At 38.4% G+C, this 27085-nt stretch overlaps 1 protein-coding gene across 7 annotated transcripts in view; it reads right to left on the bottom strand.

Annotated features, from left to right (window-relative positions):
• CROT (carnitine O-octanoyltransferase) overlaps positions 1–27085 on the bottom strand; it is a 64564-nt gene that overhangs the window by 24658 nt on the left and 12821 nt on the right. For 3 of the 7 annotated variants that reach the window (XM_059073952.2, XM_067042705.1, XM_067042704.1), the window contains exons 7-10: positions 22881–22989; positions 6640–6733; positions 5876–6001; positions 3935–4036 (exon numbers count right to left, since the gene is read on the bottom strand). In XM_059073952.2, coding sequence (XP_058929935.1) covers positions 3935–4036; positions 5876–6001; positions 6640–6733; positions 22881–22989 — 431 coding nt within the window. Of the gene's footprint in view, positions 1–3934; positions 4037–5753; positions 5839–5875; positions 6002–6639; positions 6734–12301; positions 12498–13140; positions 13168–22880; positions 22990–27085 lie in introns of those variants that run through there. The other 4 variants (XM_067042706.1, XM_067042709.1, XM_067042708.1 and 1 more) reach the window with 4 other exon arrangements.

Below are 27085 nucleotides of genomic sequence, written 5' to 3' on the forward strand. Positions count from 1 at the left end.
TCTGAAGGCTAAATGGAGGATGGGTATGAACTTCTTTTGGTAAACACACAGTCCACTAGGTAAGTATTTAATTACTTTTTATTCTTTTTTTTTCGGTACGCGGGCCTCTCACTGTTGTGGCCTCTCCCATTGCGGAGCACAGGCTCCGGACGCGCAGGCTCAGCGGCCATGGCTCACGGGCACAGCCGCTCCACAGCATGTGGGATCTTCCCGGACCAGGGCACGAACCCGTGTCCCCTGCATCGGCAGGAGGATTCTCAACCACTGCGCCACCAGGGAAGCCCTAGATATGTATTTAAAAGCATAATGATTTTGTGTACATATCTATAAGGGTGTTCAATGTGGCAGAAATAATTCTCAATGTTTAAATGTGGGAAAGATGCGCTGAGTTACAGGGGTGTCATAGTTTTAACAGCTGTATTTAGAGAAAGGAACTGTGGCTAGTGAATTTTCCCATCATTTATTCTGGAGGATAAACTTTTTGCCTTATCTTCTCCATGTTCCTTTGATGACAATTACATCACATGGGGTTTTTTCCCCTCTGGGTTAAGGCTACCACTTTACATTACACACAATTACGATTCATAAACTGAAAGTGACACCACTAGCCTTGGAGAGAAAGAAGGGAGGTTTAAGATATGAATCCAGCACACTTGGGCCCAGTTTCAGAGGGTGTAATTAGGTGTCTTAAATATCGCCTTAACACTACACAGCTTTGCTGCCCTGTACTACGGCCCCATGGAGCCTAGAAACACGGTATATCGTTACCAGGTAAGCAGCCACCAAAGCACCAGGAAAGGCTTACTAGGGAGGTCAGTACAAGATGCAAGAGCAGTTCATCCCGCCTGCCAGCAACAGCACGCATAACAAGACTCAAAGGTCATGGACAAGACCCTTTTCTAACAGCATCTCACAACTGTGAGGTACTTTGTAGCTTTACAAAGAACTTTCACAGATATTGCATATATTATTTCATTGAAGACAACAGTATTACACTGGAACCAGTAAGAAAGAGCATGACTGAAAGATATAAATCTCTCTGACATATAATTTTACCCATTCATCTCCTGGTGGAAAGTTAATCATCAATTAAAAAAAAAAATGTTAGGAAATAGAAAAAATTCAAACGCTTTCCTGATGCTTTATTTGTTCACATAAGTTTTATCTTTCTTTTTCATTTATATGGAGGCAATATGTGTAATATACTGTTTAATAGTGTGGACTTTTGTTCTGAGTCCAAACCTTACCACTTACTAGCTACATAAGTAACTTAAGTTCTCAAGTAAGTTACCTGAGAAAGTTACTTAATTCTTTAAGTAAATTGCCTCATCTGTTAGTAGGGAAAACAATACCTAGTCACAAACAGCAGCTGTGAAAAATAATTTTAATAATGCTTATAAAGTATTTACTACAGATCCTGGCCCACAGTAATAATTAGTAACTACAGTTATTAACAAATAATGTTTATTACATGCTTCCTATGTACTTCTACAAAAGCCTACAACAAAACCTATATAAGGAAAACAAAATAGTTGATCCCAGGATTTTAAATCCCAACAGGGAAATGCTATTATGTAGTATAATCACAAAAGTATATATTCAAGCACCAATGGAAGAGAGCAGCAATATGAATTTGGATTAAGAACTTAACTTTACAGTATATATACTTTACTAATAATGTTTTACATTGGTTAAACAGCATTTTCAGTAATCATCGTAGGTTGCAAGGGGAACCTACATGGAATTTTAAAAGCATACTGTCAAGTGGAGATCATCAGATCAATTTGATAAGCATATGGGTGACAATGCATACACATGAAACATGTCCATATACTTTACTACAGGAAAGCATTTCAGTTGTGCAAAGATATATGCTCATTATGGGACCAGTATTTTTATTCAAAGATAGAAACATCATTAAAGTTATTTTCTCCTGAATTTGAGCAAACAGCAGGATGTTGATGCCATCAGTAAAAATCCAAGTAGTGCAAGGTGGTTTTTTTAGGGGGTCGGGAGTGAGGGAGGAAAGCAAGATGATGAGTTCTTGAGAGTAACTAACCCTCACATAACAATGTAACATCCAGTTTGGACAATTTAACATATGGTGAAACAAAACTCTCAAGATGAGAATAGTAGGTAAAAACTGGAAAAATTTAACTGCAAGCTACCTATGTAGAAATGGTCAATGAAACTATTAAACCAGAGAAAAGAGCAGAGACGGGGAAAATGGTTATGAATAATAAGCTCAGTTTTAGAATCTGGAGACAGGAAAAGACTGTTAGGAGGTTGAAGGCAGTGTCAGATGCATATGAAGAAGAGGGTAATAAACTGCAGCTGACAAGTCGAGAAATGGAGGGAAGAAGCCAGAAGGTAGTTAGCTACTTTACAAAGGACAGATTCCAGGGAATAGTGAGACTATGAACCAAACTGAGGAGGTCAAGAAGAATCAAACGAGCTGAAGAGAAAAAAGCTGAGGCAAGTAACACAAAATCTTTTGTCAACACTGGACTCATAAGGAAGAGGACAGACAACAAATCTTTAAAATGACTCATGGCAACCTTTCACCCTGATGATTTCCTGTAGAAGATGTTCTATTACCTGCACATCAACCACACCACCTTCCTCGGCAATAACAGCTACTTTATTTTTCTTTAGGCAATCAGCACACATCTCTGTGGTGGTTTGAATGAGTGATTCTACCAGCTAGGTCCCAAGGTTTGGTATGTGACCCAGGCCAGGCGAATCAGAGCAGCTAACTCCCTGGAATGTGCATGATTCACACAGGCCAATACAACAAATGAGCATTATTCCCATGTCTTTTGCTGGAACCACTGGGGTTTAAAGAAAAAAAAAAAGCTGGCTATTTCCACGGAGAACACTAATCTACAAGGAGAGCTGTGAAAACATGAGACTGGAGGTACAACCATCACATGGTGTAGTCTACATAAAAATAAAGCCAAACATAGGAAAGTAATGCCAAAAAATGGAGAGAGAAATTTCTAGTGAAAGCATCTGGACACTGGAAGTCAGCATTACCCAAATTTCGCTGTACCCCTATGCCATAAATACCTTCACAAGCTAATGCCAGTTTGACTTAGGTTTCTATCACCTAAAATTGAATAAATACTGATTAATACAACTACTGAACCCAGATCAACGTAACAGGATTTTTTTTAGTATCTTACAGTCACTAAATATCAATACTTTGGAGGAAAGCCCCCAAATACAAACAAAAAATCTACCTCATACTACTTTATACCAAATCATATACTTTATGAAAAGTATTATAATGAGGTTATAAGTATATATTGCAATTGTGACTTAGGTTGATTTTTTAATTTTCTTGGTTCATAGACCTCCTGAATGTCCATCAGAAAATGGCAAAGTAGAGCTAATAAAGACAACCATGGGAGAACAGAAAAGAAACAAGTTGTGTGTGTGTGTGTGTGTTTTATGAAGAAAGTAAAAAGTGGTATTCAGTACCAGACATCTTAATATCCAGAAGTAAATAATGTTCCAAAGATCATGTGTTATTTTTTTAACAAGGTTACAAAATTACTAGGTAAATGTAGAAATATATCCACATACATTTCTCTGTGCATAGAACATATACTAATGCTGTATCTTTTAAAATAGGTTGTAATTTTCAACAACAGGTAACGGTGGATTTTAAAAGAGCTTATACTACATAAAAATGCATGTAAATTCCACTTTGCAGATACACACCACACTGTTATCCTGACTACAGATGAAAATAATTTGTCCTATACTCTATGTTCACTGAGAATTCATAACTAAACCTTTTACTCTAATGCCATAAAGCTAAATAAGTGTTTACTTATTCTACCACAGGACAGCATAAGTATTGTAGATTATTGCTATTAAATTAACCTAAAAGAGTAAAAGGAAAAAATAATTTCAGTAGTTTACTTACATCACAATTACAGCCAAATACTCCATTAGAAAAGGAAATCAAGTTATAAGATTTGTCACCCCAGCGTACTGTTGGATCTCCAGTAAGAACCTTTGTAGCAACCTAAAATAAATGTAATATTTCCAAATTTAAAGGATTTTAATATTGGCTTTTAAGTATTTATATCTTAAATACATACACACACACACAATCTCACTTTTCCTCTTCAGATAAACCAAATCTAATAAAATATTAGTTATACTCAAGAGATAATAAGTCTGGCCTTGACTTTAAACAGTACTCAAAATCCAAGAAATTCTACCAGAAAAGAGAATGATGGTACAACATACATTAATGTTTAGAGAATATACAATTGAAAGGACAAGGCTTTTTTGCAACTTGAATAGGATAAGAGGCATTGATAAGTTTAGTAACTGAAGTCTAGTTACAAGAAAAATATTTCAAGAATTCATATCTTACTAAGCCAGTTTCTCAAATGCTAAGTTTTGGCCATAGTGAGTCATGAAACCACAGTAAATATTCTTTACAAGAAAGAAAAAAATAGAACATAAATATCAGAGTACATCGCAGATAGTCAAAGTAATTATTACTGTTTTGTTAAACTTCTATTATGTATGTATGTGTAAGTGTGCACACGCTTGTGTGTGCGCGTGTGTGTGTATAATGGGCTGCAATCTAAATATGCCTAACTGTAGATTGCAGCAAAAAAGTTTGAGCAACACTTCATTAAAACACATTTTTCCTCAAGAAGCTTGTTGATTCTACTTAAAAAAAGAAATGCAGCTGAGGAAGAGGAATAATTGTTTTCTAGCTACAAGGTTTTTCAATCCTATATTATTTCATTTCTATATTTAATATTGATGAATGTACTATGAAGTAACTTAAGTGTTTTCAAAAGACTCTGAGGGGCTTCCCTGGTGACGCAGTGGTTGAGAGTCCGCCTGCCGATGCAGGGGACACGGGTTCGTGCCCCGGTCCGGGAAGATCCCACATGCCGCGGAGCGGCTGGGCCCGTGAGCCATGGCCGCTGAGCCTGCGTGTCCGGAGCCTGTGCTCCGCAATGGGAGAGGCCCACGTACCACAAAACAAAACAAAACAAAACAAAAAAGACTCTGAGATTCCTACAAATATGACTACTACCTTTTATTTTTTCCCCAGGAAATGATATTGCCCCAGGGAAAAAAAAAATAAAGGCCATAATTACCCTTAAATTCACTAAAGTCAGTGTGTTCTATAAAACCAAATGATAAAATAAATCTCAAGAATGATATAATTCTTAGGACAGACCTCACCAAGAAGGTATCAAGGCTCACTGGTATGGGTTATAGGTAGGTTCTCATGTCACCTTTGCTATGAAATCTCATTTAGCCCAGCGTCTTATGCACATTTCCTGTATATATATAATCAATAAAAAGGTTGGGAACCACTGACATCTGACAAGCAAATAACAGACATACTTCTTTAAACAACATAAAGATATGTCTAAATGGAGCTAAACAATGTGGCAAGAATTTACAGAGCATTATTTATGTATAATCTTCATTTGATACGAGTGTGTGTGTATATATATATATATATATATATATATATATATAGCTAAGAAAATGTTTTAAGAGCCCGCATTAAATATTTATATTTTATGACTTAGTATTTGCACTTTCTTTTCTTAGCTGCCCCATTCTAAGATAAATGATGTTTCCAACATACAGGAAACAACTGTCTTCACAATTATGTTTCACAGTGGTTTTATGGGTGTATATTTCAAACTCAGTAAGTTGTATACATTAAATATGTACAGCTTTCTGTATGTCAATTATACCTTAATAAAGTGGTTAAAAAAAAAAAGCCTGCATGTAACAAAATTCTTCTCATGTTCAATTTACACAAGAGTCCTCCAGAAAAATCTGTGGGAAGAAATAACAAAACAAGATAGTTAAATACCTGAGAATAATCTTCCGGTGTTACATGCGGACTGCCATCATCTAAACAAAATACCAGTAAACTGCTCTGAATTTTTTCTAACATAGACAAGTTCTCTGGATTGAGACTAATCAAATATTCTCGTGCCTAAAGGGCAAGGAGATAATAATAAAACGTTACAAATTAAATACAAAATATCCAGAATATCTCAATAGGTTCTCAAAAAGTTATGGAAAAGGTTCATCAAGAAAAGTGTGAATTCAAGGACCTCTCTGTTGACTCCTGAACAGGTTTTTTTCCTCCAACTGCATGGCTGGTCCCTATACTTGTGCTACTAAATGTATAAAGGTATAAAGTTATGCCACCCCCTAGATTTTCTCTAATAGTTTAATATTGTACAATGTATTTAATGCTGCTTAAAACTTAAAGCTGTCTGTCCATTTATCTTTATTTCAAAAATGTGAACAAAAGGCCAGCATATACTTGAGCTCAGTGTTTGAAATTTAAATGTAAATAAAATAAAAATAGCATACCCTCACCCCAAAAGTGTAAATTATAGTTAATAATATTGTACTGCATATTTGAAAGCTTCTAGAGAGTATATCTTAAAAGTTCTCATTACAAAAAGTATTTTTTAGTTTTCTGTATGGTGATGGACGCTAACTAGACTTATTGTGGTGATTATTTCTCAATATACACAAATATTGAATCCTTATGTTGTATAGTTGAATATAATGTTGTAAGTCAATTATACCTCAAAAGAAAAGAAAAATGTAAATTATAACCTTAGCCCATCGAGTTCGCTCCTCACTAGTTAACGCTGCTACCCCAGGTCCATCAGGTTCACTATGGCACTTCTTTTGGATGTATGTCAATTGCCTTTGGAAGATTAAATAAAGAGGATTCAAAAAGAGCACAGGCAGGATCACTAGATACTTTGGCCTTTAATAGGTTATAAAGTTTATAAGTATTTAAATGTTTTGATATATTATCCAAAGAAAGAGATTATGGTCTCAACAGCAATGGAGTTATTTCCTACCCATATATTTTTTTAAGTGGTTATGTGGCCTATTAATACCATAGGTATACTTGACAAATCTCACAAATATTATGTACATTTTATCTAACTAAAAACTATGTGTATATATTAACAGAGGACTTATTCTGTACCCAATTAATACTTGGGCTTAACCCCCAAAATAGAAATACCACGTAGTTAGTTTTAAATGTTTTCACATATGCCATTCTTACTTAAAATCATTACAAAGACTATTAGCTAAGGATAAATTATTTCCCCCCAGAGCATTCTATAATCCTAGTCTGATGAGTTTCATGTATCTTTAAACATATAGCAGGTAAATAACAGGGTTCTTCCACAAAGAAATTTTCATCAAAAATCTACAGCTTATTTTCATCCCTACTTCCTCATAACATATGCTAAGAAATTACCTCAATTTAAAAGCTTCCACAGGTGTCTTAGAAAGTGAGCTAATGTAGCTTAATAAATGGTCAAAAGGCACCACTAGTAGCCATCCCTTATTTGTGACTTTATCATTCAAGGAATGAATTCCTTGCTGCAAAATTCCTCCCTCTTTATTTGAAACTAATGGTGTCCTGTGGAGCAGATGAGGGCTGTGTCCTGTGAAGCAGAGGGAGCCTTCTATAACAATCTGCATCTATGGTGGGAGCAACTTGCCTTATCTCTTCCTGCTTACTTGTCTTTGCTAACTCCGATTTTGCTTCAATTACAAATTAAGCTTACAGAGTTGGTGGTTATATGGTGGCCATAGTAACTAGGATAAATTCTGAATGCTTAAGGAATAAAATCTACCTCACTGTTTTTCTCCATATGGTATGAGTTGCTGCCCTTCCCTTACCACCTGAGAGCACCAGTTTTGACTATGAAACTTTTCCCCACTCCCTGATATAGCCATTTTAATATTCAGTGGGAAAGGACCACGTCATTAAAAAAACAATCATTATCAGAGAGAAATCACCAGGAAAAATGTATTAAACCTGAAATGACATTTTAAGTTTGATAATAAAAGGTCAGATAGTAACTGCCAAATCTTCACCATTAAGAAGTCCATCCTACCTAAAGTGATCTATAGATTCAAGGCAACCCCTATTAAAATCTGATGGCATTTTTCACAGAAACCGGAAAAGAAATCCTAAAATTCATATGGTATCATAAAAAACTCCAAATAGACAAAGCAGTTTTAAGCAAGAAGAACAATTCTGGAGGCATCACACTTCCTGGTTTCAAAATATATTACAGAGCTTCAGTAATCAAAATAGTATGGCACAAATAACAGACATACAGGTCAATGGAACAAAACAGAAAGCCTAGAAATAAATCCACTTACATACAGTCAACTGAGGTGCCAAGGAAGTCAATACACAATGGAAAAAGGATAGCCCCTTAAATAAACAGTGTTGGGAAAATTACCACATACAAAAGAATGAAACTGGACCCCTATCTTACACCATACAGAAAAATCCATTCAAAATAGATTAAAGGCTTAAATGTAAGACCTGAAACAATAAAACTCCTGGAAGAAAACATGGGAAAAAATGCTTCTAGACATTGGCCTCAGCAAGCATTTCTTAGACATGATACCAAAAGCACAGGAAACAAAAGTAAAAACAGACAAGTAGGGCTTCCCTGGTGGCGCAGTGGTTGAGAGTCCACCTGCCGATGAGGGGGACACGGGTTCATGCTCTGGTCCGGGAGGGTCCCACATGCCGCGGAGCGGCTGGGCCCATGGGCCGTGGCCGCTGAGCCTGTGCGTCTGGGGAGCCTGTGCTCCGCAACGGGAGAGGCCACAACAGTGAGAGGCCCATGTATCACACACACACACACACACACAAAAACAGACAAGTAGGATTACATCAAACTAAAGCTTCAGCACAGTTAACAACTAAGTGAAAAGGCAACCTACAGAATATGAGAAAACACTTGCAAACCATACATCTGATAAGAGGTTAATATTCAAGGAACTCCTACAATTTAATAGCAAAAAACCAAACAACCTGATTAAAAAATGGGCAAAGGGACTGAACAGACATTTCTCCAAAGATATAAAAATGGCCAACAGGTATATGAAAAGGTGCTCAACATCACTAATCATCAGGGAAATGTAAGTAAAAACCACAATGAGATATTACTTCATTCCTGTCAGAATGGCTATTAACAAAAAGATAAGTGATAACAAGTGTTGACAATGATGTGGAGAAAAGGGAACCCTTCTGCACTGTTGGCGGGACTCTCAATTGGTGCAGCCACTATAAAAAACTATGGAGGTTCCTCAAGAAATTAAAAATAGAAATACTATATGATCCAGCAATCCCAGTTCTCTGTATATATCCAAAGGAACTGAAATCAGGATCTTAAAGACACATCTGCATTCTCCTGTTCCTTGCAGCATTTTTCACTATAGCCAAGAGGCAAAAGCAACTTAAGTATTCAATGAGGGATGAATGGATAAATGAGATGTGATATATACATACAAATGGAATTTTATTCTGCCTTAAAAAAGAAAGAAAACCCACCACTTGCAACAATGTGAATGAAGCTGGAGGACACTACCCTAATGAAATATGCTAAACACAGAAGGACAAATACTGCATGGTATCACTTATATGCGGAATCTAAAATAGTCAGACTCTTAGAAGCTAAATAGAATGGTGGGTGCCAGGGGCAGATCTATGGAGGAAATGAGGAGGCATTAGTCAAAGGATACAAAGTTTCAGTTATATAAGATGAGTAAGTCCTAGAGAACTACTGTACAGCATAGTTCCTGTACTTAATGATACTGTACTGTACACTTAAAAATTTGCTAAAACGGGAGAACTTAACGTAAGTGTTCTTACCACAAAAAAATTATTAAAAATAAATTAAGAGGGCAGGACACCTTTGGAGGTAATGAATATGTTTAGGATATAGATTGTGGTGATAGTTTCATCAGTGTATACTTATCTCCAAACTCATCCAGTTGTACACAATAAATATGTACAGCTTTCTGTATGTCAATCATACTTCAAAAGTGGTTTAAAAATAATTTCTCTATTCATATAAGAAAAAGAGGTACAGATTTGGTTAACAAAAATAATCCTTTTCCTTTAATTTGGCTATCTATGTACCTGTTTTCAGCTACACATGCAATTTTTTTTTTTTTTTTTTTTTGCGGTATGCGGGCCTCTCACTGTTGTGGCCTCTCCCATTGCGGAGCACAGGCTCCGGACGCGCAGGCCCAGCGGCCATGGCTCACGGGCTTAGTTGCTCCGCGGCACGTGGGATCTTCCCGGACCAGGGCACGAACCCGTGTCTCCTGCATCGGCAGGCGGATTCTCAACCACTGCGCCACCAGGGAAGCCCCACATGCAATTTTTGATATTTAAAAGCACAAAGATTTGTAATAACAATGTTTACATTTGAGAATCACACACTTTTAAAATATTCTACCCTTGATATGTCCTCACAATCTTGTTTCTGCCTTCATTACTTCCCACTCATTCTTTAATTTACCGTAATCGGGTTTTGTCCTTCAGTGATTATCCTGAAAGTACACTTCTGAATGTTACCAATGGCATCCCATGAAAACTAGCAGCTTTATCTCAGTCTTATTTTCCTCACTGCACAGTGTTTAACACCCAAGGAGTCAATATTAAAATTCTCTCTGCCTCGGCTTTTGTAGCACTGTTCCACTGTGCTCTCCCTAACTCACTGCCTACTTGGTCTTTTTCACTAACCATTTGTTCTCGTTCCACTGTCAAATGTGTGTTTCACCAAATTTCTCTCAGTGGCCTCCCCCAATCTCTTCTACAAGTTTCTCCTTTGGTAATTTCATCCACTGCTTTAATAGCTTCAACCATCACCTTTATATAAGAGGCAACCAAATATCTAACTTCAACCCCATTTTCTCTCTTTCTGGTACCAAATTTCCAAATGCTTATTGGATATATCTACCTCAATTTCTGTCAACATTTCCAATTAAATTTGGAATTTAAAAATTATCTCCCTGACCCCTCCTTATTAATACAAATGTTTAAAAAATTGATCTCAGAGGAAAACATAGGTATAAGTCTTTATGACTTTGGATCAGGCAATGGTTTCTAAGATATGACACTAAAAGCACAAGTAACAGGGGCTTCCCTGGTGGCACAGTGGTTGAGAGTCCGCCTGCCGATGCAGGGGACGCGGGTTCGTGCCCCGGTCTGGGAAGATCCCACGTGCCGTGGAGAGGCTGGGCCTGTGAGCCATGGCCGCTGAGCCTGAGCGTCCGGAGCCTGTGCTCCGCAACGGGAGAGGCCACAACAGGGAGAGGCCCGCGTACCGCAAAAAAAAATAATAATAATAAAAAAATAAAAGCACAAGTAACAAAAGAATAGATAAATTAGACTTGGTCAAAATTAAAACATTTGTCCTTCAAAAGAGGCCATGAAGAAAGTGAAGAAACAACTCTAGAATGAGAGAAAACATTTGTAATTTATATATCTGATAAGGGACTTATATCTAGAATATATAAAGAAGTTTTACAACTCAATAATAAAAAAGACAAATAACCCAATTAAAAATTGGCAAAGGATGTGAATAGACGTTTCTCCAAGTAAGATATACAAATGGTCATAGGCACATGAAAATATGTTCAACATCGTCATTATGGAGATGCAGCTGTAAACCACAATGAGATCCCACTTCATACCCTCTAGGATGGCTACAATCAAAAAGGCAGACAATAGCAAATGCTGGTGAGAATGAAAATAAATCGGAATCCTCAAATATTGCTGATGTGAATGTAAAATGGTACAGTCATTTGACCGTTCCTCAAACGGTTAAACACAGAGTTATGACCCAGCAATTCCGCTCCTAGGTATATATACCCAAGAGAAATAAAAACACATGTCCACACAAAAACCTATACACAGATGTCCAGGACAGCATTACTCACAGTAGCCAAAAAGTGGAAACAACTCAAATGTCCATCTGGTGAATGATTAAATAAAATGTGGTACAGCCTCAGAATGAAATATTTTTCAGCCAAAAAAAGGAAGAAAGTACTAATACATGCTACAACATGGATGGATGTTGAAAACATCATATATGCTAAATGAAGAATGCAGACACAAAAGGCCAGATAGTTTAAGATTCCATTTATATGAAATGTCCAGAATAGGCAAACCCATAGAAATAGAAAGTTAAGTGAAAGATAGAAAGGTTGCCTAGGGCTGGTGGGGTGGAAGTGTTTGGGAAATATGAGAAATGTCTGCTAATGGACGGGGTAAGAGTTGGGGAGCAAATGAGTTACTGCTTATGGGCTCAGGGTTACTTTTGGGGGTGACAAAAATGTTCTAAAATTGATTGTGGAGATGACAGCACAATTCTGAATATTCTAAAAAATGCTGAATTGTACACTTTGAATGGGTGAACTGTGTGGTGTGTGAACTGTCTCAAAGCTATTATTAAAAACAAGAGGGCTTCCCTGGTGGCGCAGTGGTTGAGAGTCCGCCTGCCGATGTGGGGGACACGGGTTCGTGTCCCGGTCCGGGAAGATCCCACATGCCGTGGAGAGGCTGGGCCCGTGAGCCATGGCCGCTGAGCCTGTGCTCCGCAACGGGAGAGGCCACAACAGTGAGAGGCCCGCTTACCGCAAAAAAAAAAAAAAAAAAAAAAAAAAAAACAAGAAAAAAATTGAGAAGGTACCTCCTCATCTGTTGCCTCCTCCTGTTACAGTACTATCTGCTTACTCAGTCACATTTAACAGCTTCCTTTCTTTCTAAATCCAGTTACCAAGTCATATTAATTTTATCTCCAAAACATTTTCTGCATTTATCCCATCTTTAAAAAAAATTTTTTTAAATTGAAGTATAGTTGATTTACAGTGTTGTGTTACTTTCTGAGGTACAGCAAACTGATTCAGTTATACATATATATATTCTTTTTCAGATTCTTTTCCATTATAGTTTACTATAAGATACTGAATATAGTTTCCTGTGCTATACAGTAGGACCTTATTGTTTATTTTATGTAAAGTGTCCCATATTTTAAAGTCCCAACCTCTTACTTTTTTACTGGATTACTGCAAATTTTAATACATCTCTTTTCAGGCTCCAACTCACTAAGATTCAGAATCTGACCAATCTATGTTACACTTCTAATATGTATCTTATGTTTCTAAATAAAATTTCCTAATGCATAGAACTGGCCTAATCACTCAATTCGCTCACACATGCACATGCACACACTTCTGCTTTGTATTAAGCAGAGGGAATTAAAAAAAGAAGACCTGGTAAGCAGTCTCTTAGAGCTCCATCTGCATGTGAAAACACAGAAATAAATGACTTCAATACAATTTAATAATCAATATAATAAACATAAACATGAGGCATATAGAGAGTCTAAAGGAGTCTAAGTCCTTGGGCCATGAAGAGAAGAAAGGGAATGGGAAATCATGAAATAGGACATAAAATAGGAAGTAGTGACCCTGTGGTGACCTATGAACAGAAACATAACTCACGAGGAGGAATTCTTACTTAAAAGTGGACAAGGCCGGAGAAGGCAATCCAAACAGAAAGCATGAGCACATGCAAGATCAAAGATAACTTAACGTATTAGAACTGCAAGTAAAAATGGGGTAGGAGTGTAGGACACACAGGGAGGAAGAGCAGGACAAGGCTTGAAGGGACAGGTGAAGGTCAAATCCAGACCGCCACTAAAAAACTGGGACTGTATCCTAGACCCAAAGAAACCATTCAATAATTAAGCAAAAGTAAGATAAAATCAAACTTGAATTTTAAAGTCACAGGTCGGATGACTGTAGAGCATGCAGGGAGGCAAAAAAACCACCTGTGAAGTTGAATCAACAGAGAGTTAAAAATCTGAACACTTTATTATTTTAAAAGAAACCAGAAATCCAAATTTTTGTGTGAATTCGACCAGAAATCCATATGTTTCTGTTAATTCTTCTGATTTTAAAATAGTAATGTAAATTCTCTGTTATCCAAGCAAAACAGGCCACAGGCTGAATTCAGCCCACAGATCACATGTTTCTGGGAGAGTGGCTTTCAGTAATACAATTAACAAGCCTGATCCAATAATTTTATGTCAAATTTGGAAAATTTAAAATATAGCTGGAGGGGCTTCCCTGGTGGCGCAGTGGTTGGGAGTCCACCTGCCGATGCAGGGGATATGGGTTCGTGCCCAGGTCTGGGAAGATCTCACATGCCGTGGAGCAGCTGGGTCTGTGAGCCATGGGTGCTGAGCCTGCACATTCGGAGCCTGTGCTCTGCAAAGGGAGAGGCCACAACAGTGAGAGGCCCGCGTGTCACCAAAAAATAAATAAATAAATAAATAAAATAAAATATAGCTGGAACGTACTGAAAGATTATCCAAGACACAAAAGCAAAACACCTAAAAGATGGATAATTATGCCTACATCAAAATTAACAATGTCTGTTCAATTACCAAAAAAAATGTTAACTGGAAGAAAATGTTTGCAATCTGTATAACTGATAAAGGACCAGTGCCCAGAAATATAATTACTACAAATCAATAAGAATAAAAAAAAATAGCCAATAGAAAAATAGGCAAGCCTGCCTCAAGAAACAAGAAAAATCTCAAGTAAACAATCTAATCTTACACCTAAAGGAACTAAAAAAAAGAACAAACAATCCCAAACTTAGGAGAAGGAAATAAATCATAAAGATCACAGCAGAAATAAGTGAAAAGGAAAAAAGAAAACAATAGCAAAGATCAATAAAACTAAAAGCTGGTTCTTTCAGAAGATAAACAAAATTGATAAACCTTTAGCCAATCTCATCAAGAAAGACAGGGAGAGGGCTTCCCTGGTGGTGCAGTGGTTGAGAGTCCACCTGCCGGTGCAGGGAACACGGGTTCGTGCCCCGGTCTGGGAAGATCCCACATGCCGCGGAGCGGCTGGGCCCATGAGCCATGGCCGCTGAGCCTGCGTGTCCAGAGTGTGTGCTCCGCAACGGGAGAGGCCACAACAGTGAGAGGCCGGCGTAGCATTAAAAAAAAAAAAAAAAAAAATGACAGGGAGAGGACTCAAATCAGTAATATTAGAAATGAAAAAGGAGAAGTTACAACAGACACAGCAGAAATACAAAGCACCCTAAGAGACTACTACAAGCAACTCTATGCCAATAAAATGGACAACCTGGAAGAAATGGACAAATTCTTAGAAAGCTATAACCTTCCAAGACTGAACCAGGAAGAAATAGAAAATATGAACAGACCTATCTTAAGTAATGAAATTGAAACTCTGATTAAAAATCTCCAACAGGGCTTCCCTGGTGGCGCAGTGGTTGAGAATCCGCCTGCCGATGCAGGGGACACGGGTTCGTGCCCTGGTCCGGGAAGATCCCACATGCCGCGGAGCAACTAAGCCCGTGAGCCATGGCCGCTAGGCCTGCGCGTCCGGAGCCTGTGCTCCGCAACGGGAGAGGCCACAACAGTGAGAGGCCCGCATACCGGAAAAAAAAAAAAAAAAAAAAAAAAAAAAAAAATCTCCAACAAACAAAAGTCCAGGACCACATGGCTTCACAGGTGAATTCTATCAAACATTTAGAGAAGAGCTAACACCCATCCTTCTCAAACTCTTGCAAAAAATTGCAGAGGAAGGAACACTCCCAAACTCATTCTATGAGGCCACCATCACCCCCCCCAATACCAAAACCAGACAAAGATACTACAAAAAAAGAAAATACAGACCAATATCACTGATGAATATAGATGCCAAAATCCTCAACAAAATACTAGCAAACAGAATCCAACAACACATTAAAAGGATCATACACCATGATCAAGTGGGATTTAACCCAGGGATACAAGGATTCTTCAATATATGCAAATCAATCAATGTGATACACCATATTAACAAACTGAACAATAAAAACCATATGATCATCTCAATAGATGCAGAAAAAGCTTCTGACAAAATTCAACACCCATTCATGATAAAAACTCTCCAGAAAGCGGGCATAGAGGGAATCTACCTCAACATAATAAAGGTCATATACGACAAACCCACAGCAAACATCATTCTCAATAGTGAAAAACTGAAAGCATTTCCTCTAAGATCAGGAATGAGACAAGGATGTCCACTCTCACCACTATTATTCAACATAGTTTTGGAAGTCCTAGCCACTGCAATCAGAGAAGAAAAAGAAATAAAAGGAATACAAATTGGAAAAGAAGAAGTAAAAGTGTCACTGTTTGCAGATGACATGATACTATACATAGAGAATCCTAAAAATGCCACCAGAAAACTACTAGAGCTAATCAATGAATTTGGTAAAGTTGCAGGATACAAAATTAATGCACAGAAATCTTTTGCATTCCTATACACTAATGATGAAAAATCTGAAGGAGAAATTATGGAAACACTCCCATTTACCACTGCAACAAAAAGAATAAAATACCTAGGAATAAACCTACCTAGGGAGACAAAAGATCTGTGTTTAGAAAACTATAAGACACTGATGAAAGAAATTAAAGATGATACCAACAGATGGAGAGATATACCATGTTCCTGGATTGGAAGAATCAATATTGTGAAAATAACTATACTACCGAAAGCAATCTACAGATTCAACGCAATCCCTATCAAATTACCAATGGCATTTTTTACGGAACTAGAACAAAAAATCTTAAAATTTGTATGGAGACACGAAAGACCCCGAATAGCCAAAGTGGTCTTGAGGAAAAAAGAAGAAGCTGGAGGAATCAGACTCCCTGACTTCAGACTATACTACACAGCTACAGTAATCAAGACAACATGGTACTGGCACAAAAACAGAAACATAGATCAACGGAACAAGATCGGAAGCCCAGAATTAAACCCACACACCTATGGTCAACTAATCTATGACAAAGGAGGCAAGGATATACAGTGGAGAAAAGACAGTCCCTTCAATAAGCGGTGCTGGGAAAACTGGACAGCTACAAGTACAAGAATGAAATCAGAACACTTCCTAACACCATATACAAAAATAAACTCAAAATGGATTAGAGACCTAAATGTAAGACCGGACACTATAAAACTCTTAGAGGAAAACATAGGAAGAACACTCTTTGATATAAATCACAGCAAGATCTTTTTTGATCCACCTTCTAGAGTCATCGAAATAAAAAGAAAAATAAAGAAATGGGATCTAATGAAACTTCAAAGCTTTTGCACAGCAAAGGAAACCATAAACAAGACGAAAAGACAACCCTCAGAATGGGAGAAAATATTTGCAAACGAATCCACAGACAAAGGATTAATCTCCAAAATATATAAACAGCTCATGCAGCTCAATATTAAAGAAACAAACAACCCAATCCAAAAACGAGTGGAAGACCTAAATAGACATTTCTCCAAAGAAGACATACAGATGGCCAAGAAGCACATGAAAAGCTGCTCAACATCACTAATTATTAGAGAAATGCAAATCAAAACTACAATGAGGTATCACCTCACAGCAGTTAGAATCGACATCATCAGAAAATCTACAAACAACAAATGCTGGAGAGGGTGTGGACCAAAGGAAACCCTCTTGCAATGTTGGTGGGAATGTAAATTGATACAGCCACTATGGAGAAGAGTATGGAGGTTCCTTAAAAAGCTAAAAATACAATTACAATATGATCCAGCAATCCCACTACTGGGGATATACCCAGAGAAAATCATAATTCAAAAAGACACATGCACCCCAATGTTCATTGCAGCACTATTTACAATAGCCAGGTCATGGAAGCAACCTAAATGCCTATGGACAGATGAATGGATAAAGAAGTTGTGGTATATATGTATATATATATATATATATATATATATATATATATGATGGAATATTACTCAGCCATAAAAAGGAACAAAATTGAGTCATTTGTTGAGACGTGGATGGATCTACAGACTGTCATAGAGAGTGAAGTTAAGTCAGAAAGAGAAAAACAAATATCGTATATTAACACATATATGTCAAACCTAGAGAAATGGTACAGATGAACCGGTTTGCAGTGCAGAAGTTGAGACACAGATGTAGAGAACAAACGTATAACACCAAGGGGGGAAAACCACATTGGGATGGGGATGGTGGTGGTGGTGGTAGTGTGATGAATTGCGCTATTGGGATTGACATGTATACACTGATGTGTATAAAACTGATGCCTAATAAGAACCTGCAGTATAAAAAAACAAACAAAAAAAACACAACTAATACTAAACTTTCTTTGGGTTATTTGTATGGAAATAATATAAATGTTTCAGACATTACATGAAATTTCTAAAAATCTTATATGTTCTGGTATAATGTTGTAAGTCATAATTCTAGTTATTACTTTAGGGCTTCCCTGGTGGCGCAGTGGTTGAGAGTCCACCTGCCGATGCAGGAGACACGGCTTTGTGCCCAGGTCTGGGAAGATCCCACATGCCGCGAAGCGGCTGGGCCCGTGAGCCATGGCCGCTGAGCCTGCGCGTCTGGAGCCTGTGCTCCACAAAGGGAGAGGCCACAACAGTGAGAGGCCCGCGTACCGCAAAAAAAAAAAAAAACCTGTATATATCAGAAATAACTAAATTTCCTTGTCAATTGCATTATTATGAACTTTCATCAAATCTTTAACCATGGTCATTTTTAAGTCTGTCATTTACAGACAGTTCTGGATATACTCTGATGCTTTTGCAAAAGTGTTCCTACAACAAAAAGGCTTTCATCTTCAAAGAATTCATGGAAAAGACTGAGAAGTACAGATTTCTGGTAACTGACAATACTGCTGAACTGAATCAATAGGCATTTTCAGAACTCTAATGGAAAACTGATGAATTATAAAAGTGCTAACAAAAGATCAAGATGAAAAAAAATTAATTACATGGGACTGAGTGAACTGATGAGGACGATTATAATTTTTGTGACTTTCTGTTTGAATTAAAAAAAAAAAAATCCCACAAGGACTCAGGCAAAAAATATACAAATCAATTTTCACTGCAAAGTAAACGAGCTGTTACAGTGGAGGATTACTGGACTGAATGTCAATATTATGACATAGTATGACTGTGTTTCGTGTTTGGTAATTGCAATCATTGTTGCTTTTGTTGTGGTCATCCATTTACAATGCTTGGTGTCAGTTTATTTATCTCTTGTAAAAATAAAATACTGTGTGTGTGTGTGTGTGTGTGTGTGTGTGTGTGTGTGAAAAAAAGAGGTTTCATAAATTCTTAAATTTTCTTTTACTAATTGCTAGTATATAGAAATATTAATTTTTTTTTTTTTTTTTTTTTTTTTTTTTTTTTTTTTTGTGGTACGCGGGCCTCTCACTGTCGTGGCCTCTCTCGTTGCGGAGCACAGGCTCCGGACGCGCAGGCGCAGCGGCCATGGCTCACGGGCCCAGCCGCTCCGCGGCTCGTGGGATCTTCCCGGACCGGGGCACGAACCCGTGTCCCCTACATCGGCAGGCGGATTCTCAACCACTGCGCCACCAGGGAAGCCCGAAATATTAATTTTTATATGAAGACCTCATATCCAGCTTGCTAAAAGTCACTTATTAATTCTAATTATATAGATCATTTTAGATTCTTTAATTATCTGGAAATAAAGTGTTATTTTTTTTTTCTATCTTTAAAAAAAAAAAAGAAAAAAAGGCAAGGGACTTCCCTGGTGGCCCAGTGGCTAAGAATCTACCTGCCAATGCAGGGGACACAGGTTCAATCCCTGGTCCAGGAAGATCCCACATGCCATGGAACAACTAAGTCCCTGCGCCACAACTACTGAGCATGCAAGCCACAACTACTGAGCCCACATGACACAACTACTGAGCCTACACACAATTACTGAAGCCTGCATGACTAGAGCCTATGCTCTGCAACAAGAGAAGCCACCGCAATGAGAAGCCCATGCACCGCAATGAAGAGTAGCCCCCGCTTGCTGCAACTAGGGAAAGCCTGCAAGCAGCAACAAAGACCCAATGCAGCAAACAATTAATTAATTAATTAATTAATTATTTAAAAAGAAAATATCTTCCTAACACTGGGTTAGGAAAAAAAAATTTTTAACAGTACACAAAAAGTACAATCTGGATGGTGAAAGACTGATAAATTGGACTACATTCAAATGAAGAGCTTTTGTTGATCAAAAAGACAGTTTAAAACCCATGAAAAGCTCATATCCAGAATATATAAGGAACTCCTACAACACTCCTACTGTTGAACACACTAGTTCAAGTGCTTACTAGCACAACTACTTTGGAAAGCTGGCACAACCACTGAGGCTGAACATATACATACACTATGACTCCCCAAGTCCTCTCCTGAGTGTAATCAGACAGAAGTGCATGCATGTATACGTCAAAGACCTGTACAGGAATTTTCACATCAGCATTTTTTTTTTTTTTTTTTTTGGTGGTACATGGGCCTCTCACTGTTGTGGCCTCTCCCGTTGCAGAGCACAGGCTCCAGATGCGCAGGCTCAGCGGCCATGGCTCATGGCCCAGCCACAGCAGCATTTTCTGTACTAATAAAAACTGCAAGCAAACTAAGTGATTATCCTTGAGAAGGAACAAAAGCCCAGTAACTAGGAAGTGGTATAAGGGGGATTTCTGGAGTAATGGAAACGTTCTGTATCTTGACCTGCATGGTGGCTGCATGAGTAATTAGGTATGTACTTCTGTATGTGCTTGTGTACATGTTTGTAATACTCAATAAAAATAATTTAAAATATATATACCTTCCAATAATTCAACATTCAGAATACAATCTAGAAAATATGAACAACTGATTGTACTGATATATTAACATACTAAAGAATCCTTGATAACTTTTTAGAATAAGCAAGTCATTAGGTGTGATAATAGTAATGTATATTTATATTTTTGAGACTCCTTATATCTTAGAGAGTCATACTATTTATAGTGAAAGGATATTACGTCTGAGATTTTCTTTAAAATAATCCATGGAGGAGTGACGGGAGGGGCACAGGAGGTATAGTTGAAACAAGGCTAGGAATTTATAACTGTTGAAGCTAGGAGTTAATAACTGTTGAAGCTGGGTGTGAGTACATGGAGGAGCTTCATTATATAATTCCTGCTACATCTGGAAATTTTTGCATAATACTAACTTTAAAAATATAAACATATGCAGCACTATTTACAATAATCAGGTCATGGAAGCAACCTAAATGTCCATCAACAGATGAATGTATACAGAAAATGTGGTACAAATATACAATGGACTATTACTCAGCCATAAAAAGGAACAAAAATGGGTCATTTGTAGAGATGTGGATGGACCTAGAAAGTGTCATACAGAGTGAAGTAAGTCAGAAAGAGAAAAACAAATATCGTATATTAACGCATATATGTGGAATCTAGAAAAATGGTACAGATGAACCGGTTTGCAGGGCAGAAATAGAGACACAGATGTAGAGAACAAATGTATAGACACCAAGGGGGGAAGGGGCAGATGGGATGAATTGAGAGACTGGGATTGACATATATACACTAATATGTATAAACTAGGTAACTAATGAGAACCTGCTGTATAGCACAGGGAACTTCACTTCGCTGTACAGTAAGAACTAACACAACATTGTCAAACAACTATACCCAGGACTTCCCTGGTGGTGCAGTGGTTAAGAATCCACATGCCAATGCAGGGGACACAGATTTGAGCCCTGGTCTGGGAAGAAGCCACCTGCTGCGGAGCAACTAAGCCCCTGCACCACAACTACTGAGCCTGCACTCTAGAGCCCGGGAGCCACAACTACCGAGCCCGCGTGCCACAACTACTGAAGCCCGCATGCCTCGAGCCTGTGCTCTGCAACAAGAGAAGCCACAACAATAAGAAGCCCGTGCACCACAACGAAGAGTAGCCCCCGCTCGTCACAACTAGAGAAAAGCCCATGCACAGCAGCAAAGACACAACGGAGACAAAAATTATTAAAGAAAAAACAAAACACATACAAAATAATACTCTCTCTGTATACACTATTATATGTACATACTATTTGTATATATGTAATATATACTACATATAAAATATACATATATGTTCTTTTTTTAAAATCTGTATGTGCATATAAATTCACTGCAACAGATCTGGAAGGGTAGAATATACCAAGCTAGCAACAGTGATTAATTTGGGGACAGGGAATGGGATGAGTAATATTTGTAATGTTTATCTCTTCTCCAAGGAGAATATATTCATATACATCCAGTAAAATTTAAAGTTAATTTAAATTAAAAATAAAATAGATGTTTAAAAATTAGCATACATAAAATTCTTATTTCTCACCTTACCGTCACCTTTTAAAAAGGTAATTTTGAACATTTATTTTTTAACTCAAGCAAAAGCTTAAGACCTAATGAGACTCAAGAAAGTAGTCTGAGGGACTTCCCTGGTGGTCCAGTGGTAAAGAATCCGCCTTCCAATGCAGGGGACGCATTCAATGCCTGGGCAGAACTAAGATCCCTCATGCCGTGGGGCAACTACTGAGCCCGCACGCTGCAAACAGAGAGCCCACATGCCACAAACTGCAGAGCCCACATGCTGTGGAGCCCAGGCGCCACAACCAGAAAGAGAAAACCCACACACCACACTAGAGAGAAGCCCCTGTGCCAGAACTAAAGAGAAGCTCATGCACCGCAACGAAGATCCCGTGTGCTGCAACTAAGATCAGACACAGCCAAAAATTAAAAATAAATAAATAAATAAAATAAAAAAAGAATGTAGTCTGAGAGATGAGGGACTGCCCTGGTGGTCCAGTGGTTGAGAATCCGCCTTCCAACGCAGGGGACACGGATTCGATCCCTGGTCCGGGAACTAAGATCCCACATGCCACGGGGCAATTAAGCCTGTGCACTCCAACTACTGAGCCTGCGTGCCACAAATAGAGAGAAGCCCGCACACCACAACGAAAGATCCTACATGCTGCAATGAAGATCCCGTCTGCCGCAACTAAGACCCGAAGCAGCCAAAAATAAATAAATTTTAAAAATATATAGAGATTTAAAAAAAAAAGAAAGTAGTGTGAAAACCTGAGAATCTCTGGTGGGGTCATCAAACATCCTTCATGCATTACATCGAACACAAAAACTCGGCCTCGACACATCACTGCAATGTGACTTGGGCAATGCCCTTCACTCTCTGGAAAAAGAAAAAGAACAACAGAAGACTCAAATCTTTCAAAGTTAAGCAAGAGTAAAGCTGCATATTTATATCCAACAGAAAAAAAATTCCTCCAATATTTTATCTATCATATATTCATCAAACATGTCACATGAATAAAAACACTTTAATAAGGTGATCAAATTTCAGTTATTATGTCATAAATACATGTTCCTGAAACCCATCCATGTAAAACATCTAGAAATCCATGAAAGTTTCAAATATTTGTACACCTTAAGAATCATATAAATTCCATACTATTGCAGGGCTTTCTAGTTTTATTTATGGATAGGATGGGAAGAGAAAAGGGTCGCAGAGAAATCCTGGAGGAGAGCTATTTAAGTTTCTTTGGGGGTTTTTCTATTTTTTTTTTATCATCTTTATTGGAGTATAATTGCTTTAAAATGGTGTGTTAGTTTCTGCTTTATAACAAAGTAAATCAGCTATACATACACATATATCCCCATAACTCCTCCCTCTTGCGTCTCCCTCCCACCCTCCCTATCCCACCCCTCTAGGTGGTCACAAAGCACTGAGCTGATCTCCCTGTGCTATGCGGCTGCTTCCCACTAGCTATCTATTTTACGTTTGGTAGTGTATATACGTCCATGCCCCTCTCTCACTTCGTCCCAGCTTACCCTTCCCCCTCCCTGTGTCCTCAAGTCCATTCTCTACATCTGCGTCTTTACTCCTGTCCGGCTTAGAGATTATTTTAATGTTTATTGATCATCACATAATTTAACTGCAATAGTATCTAGCTGTGATTTCTCAATAAAATAGTTTTCAGTAGAATAAGGACACTGTATGCCTGGGTGGCAAGGAGAAAGCATTTTGCCCAATCTGTAGCATTACTTAAGGCTCTGATGACACCTGGTAAGCCACTGATAACTGATTCTATGACTCATTTGGCACATCTTAACTCCCCAAGAACTATTTATTTTTGATATTTGTAAATCTCAGACTATTCTGATTTAGTCCCATTTTTCAAGTACTAGTTCCTTTGACAAGGATCTTCCTATAAGATCTCTGCTCCTTCCCTCTCAAAAAAGAAAGAAGAGGAAGAAAGTTAGGAAAGACATATACTGCCACTGGAAGTAAATTTATTGGTTGACATTACATACAAGGAACTGTGCTAAATGTTTTACACAGATTATCTAATGAAATCTATTCATCAGCTAAGAGGAAGAGCCATTTCCTGATAGCACTATTATTTTTTCTCTTATATCCTATTTCCTCAAGTCCATGTAGGTGAGGTATGTATTTCCTTTGTCCCTCATGGCTATTTCCAAACCACTTCTTCTTTCTTCCCCTTCAAAAACCTCCATACCCTTTTACATTTACCACCACTACCTTTTATTGCTGTCCTCTATTACCTAAAATTTCAGGCTGCAAAAGAAAAAATAAAATAAACCTGATGCCAAGTTAATCAATAAATATTTAGGAAGAGGACGACAGAAGGGTGTTACCACAGGATGAGCATAAGAGGGGATATTTGAGCAGAGAACAAAATGAAGCAAAGGTGTGAATACAGAAATTCCTGCAGGAAGAGAGTTCCAGGTAGAGGTAACAGCAAGTACAAGGGCATTAAGACAAAAATGAGCTGGTCTGCTTAAAGGGAAACAAGGTCAGTGCAGCTGCAGCAGAGAGAAATGGGTAGAATGGTAGAAAAAATTGGGGCCAGACCATATTGGCCTTAGAAAGGGCCTGCAATCTGAAGTATGATGGAAAAGAAGCCAATGGAAGGTTTTAAGCAGGACAGTAATAATGTCACCTAATTAATACTTTACAAAGGGCACTCTAGCTGCCATATGGAGAAGAGATTATAAGAGGGAAGAAAATATACAGCAAGATCAGTTAGGAGGTAACTGAAGTGGTCCAGGTGAGAACCACCTAAGTGAGAGTTGATGGTGGCTTTGACTGGGGTGTGACACTTGAAGAAAGCAAGAGGTTAATTTTTTCTTTTTAAGAAGGGAGATATTACAAATTGGTACAACCCGCTTAAGAGGGAAAACTGTTAATGCAGCACAGAGAGAAAGGATAATGCAGAAGCAAGGTCCTTGATTAAACAAGAGGTGGTGGAGCCCAGGGCACCTTACAGAAGGGTTATCCTTAGGAGTCAGAACCCTTCCACACTCTTAAAAAGAGAAGACAAAGTATATGAATGTGCAGTAGTGTACTGCAAGGAGGTTACAGAATGGGCCAATATTTGAATGAATGATTCTATGACCACTGTAATAAACTACCACTAACTTAGTGGTAAATCACCACTAACAACACAAATTTATTGTCTTACAGGTCTGGGGACCAAAGTCTGAAATGTGTCTCACTGGGCTAAAATGAGGGTGTCAGCAAGTCTGTGTTCCTTCTGGAGGCTCTAGGGGTGAATCTGTTTCCTTTGCTTTTTCAGCCTCTAGAGGCTGCCCACATACCTTGGCTCAGGGCCCCATTCCTCCTTTTTTTTTTTTTTTTGGCTGCCCCACGCAGCTTGCAGGGTTTTAGTTCCCCAATCAGGGAGCGAACCTGGACACCGGCAGTGAAAGTGCTGAGTCCTAACCACTGGACCGCCAGGGAATTCCCTCCATTCCTCCATCTTTAGAGCCATCAAGAGAAGATCATGACTTTCTCATGCTTCCACCCCTTTGGTTCTCTCCTCTGCCTCTTTCTTCACTTATAAGAATTCTTATGATTACTCTGGGCCCACCTGAATAATCCAGGATAATCTCAATATCTCAAGGTCAATGATTAGCAAACTTAATTTCATCTGCAACCTAATTCCCCTTTACCATTTAAGGTAACACATTCAGTCGGTTCCAAGGATTAGGAAGTGGACATATTTGGGGGTCATTATTCTGCCTACCGGATAGGTTGGCAACTTTGGTGATAGAAACATTGCTTTACATTTGTTGAGAAATAAAAGAGTTCACTAGTTGGGAATAAAGAAGAAGAAAGGCATGAAACAGTCTTCTCTGGAAGTGAGAGAAAAGCTTGACAGAAGAATACAGCAAGGTAGTGCTGTGCGTCCACTTGAGGTTTGACTGAGAAAAGTTAAGTGATGTTTTGTGGTTTCCTTTGGCCAAGTAAATTGCTAGGGTAGGTGTCTTTAATATGTAGAGGAAAGACAGAAGTCTGAAATTTAAAGTGTTGAGGCAGGGGTCGAGTGGGGAGGGAGCAGGTGAGCAAAGGTTTGAATGTATACGTAAGGAGTGGTGACAGTAAAGAACCACAGAAAGATGTGAAGATGTGGCCATGGGGAGGGAGAAATGAAACAGCGAAGAACTGCAGAGCAACTGAATTTTAAGTCAAGATGTGGTCAAAGAAATGGCTGAGGTGGACCTAAAGGAAGTGAGTTGTGAAGAGAAGGTGGAGGTCAGAGTAAGATGCCTACAACCACACTGTTAGAGGTGAGAGAGTTTTTGATTACAACAAGGTCTATGGCTGGGCCATGGGAGTGGGTGGCTGCTTGAGAAGGAGAAAAAGGAGAGGAAGGAAGGAGAAGCCATGGATCATCCACAAATGGAGGCTGAAGCCAGCAAGAATGTGACTGAGGGAGCAATGGAGAGACAGACAGTGAGACTGGTGCTAAAGCAATCAATGAATGAAGGAAAGTGACCAAAAGGGAAGTCACTATGACAATGACAAGCAGGAGTGACATAACCTGATAGCATTTTTTTTCAAGAGCTCAAATTGCAAGGGAAAAGAACATGTGAAAAGGGCAATAGGAAATAAAGAAGACACCAACATCTACTTGCCCTTCAGTACCAAAGTGTAAGAGAAAAACAAAATCCCCATCTGAGATGGTTATAGGAACAGCAGTGTAAAAAAATAACCAGGTTTCATGAAAAGCACCTTTCAAAAGGAAAGGGGAACTATCTGAGAAAAGGTGGAGAATATAATGGATTCTGCTGACCACGAGCTCTATGAAGTACAGCAGAAGGGTTTGGGGAAGGAGTGGAGGGTGGGTCCAGCAGTGGGGAACTTGAGTCAAATTAGGCTATGCACAAATCCATGAATCTAGATGACAAGAGATGACATTCGAAGTCTGAACTTCTTGGGCAAAATGAGGTGCACAGGATGA

Source organism: Kogia breviceps, chromosome 9 (assembly GCF_026419965.1).
Source record: "Kogia breviceps isolate mKogBre1 chromosome 9, mKogBre1 haplotype 1, whole genome shotgun sequence".
Lineage (NCBI taxonomy): Eukaryota > Metazoa > Chordata > Mammalia > Artiodactyla > Physeteridae > Kogia > Kogia breviceps.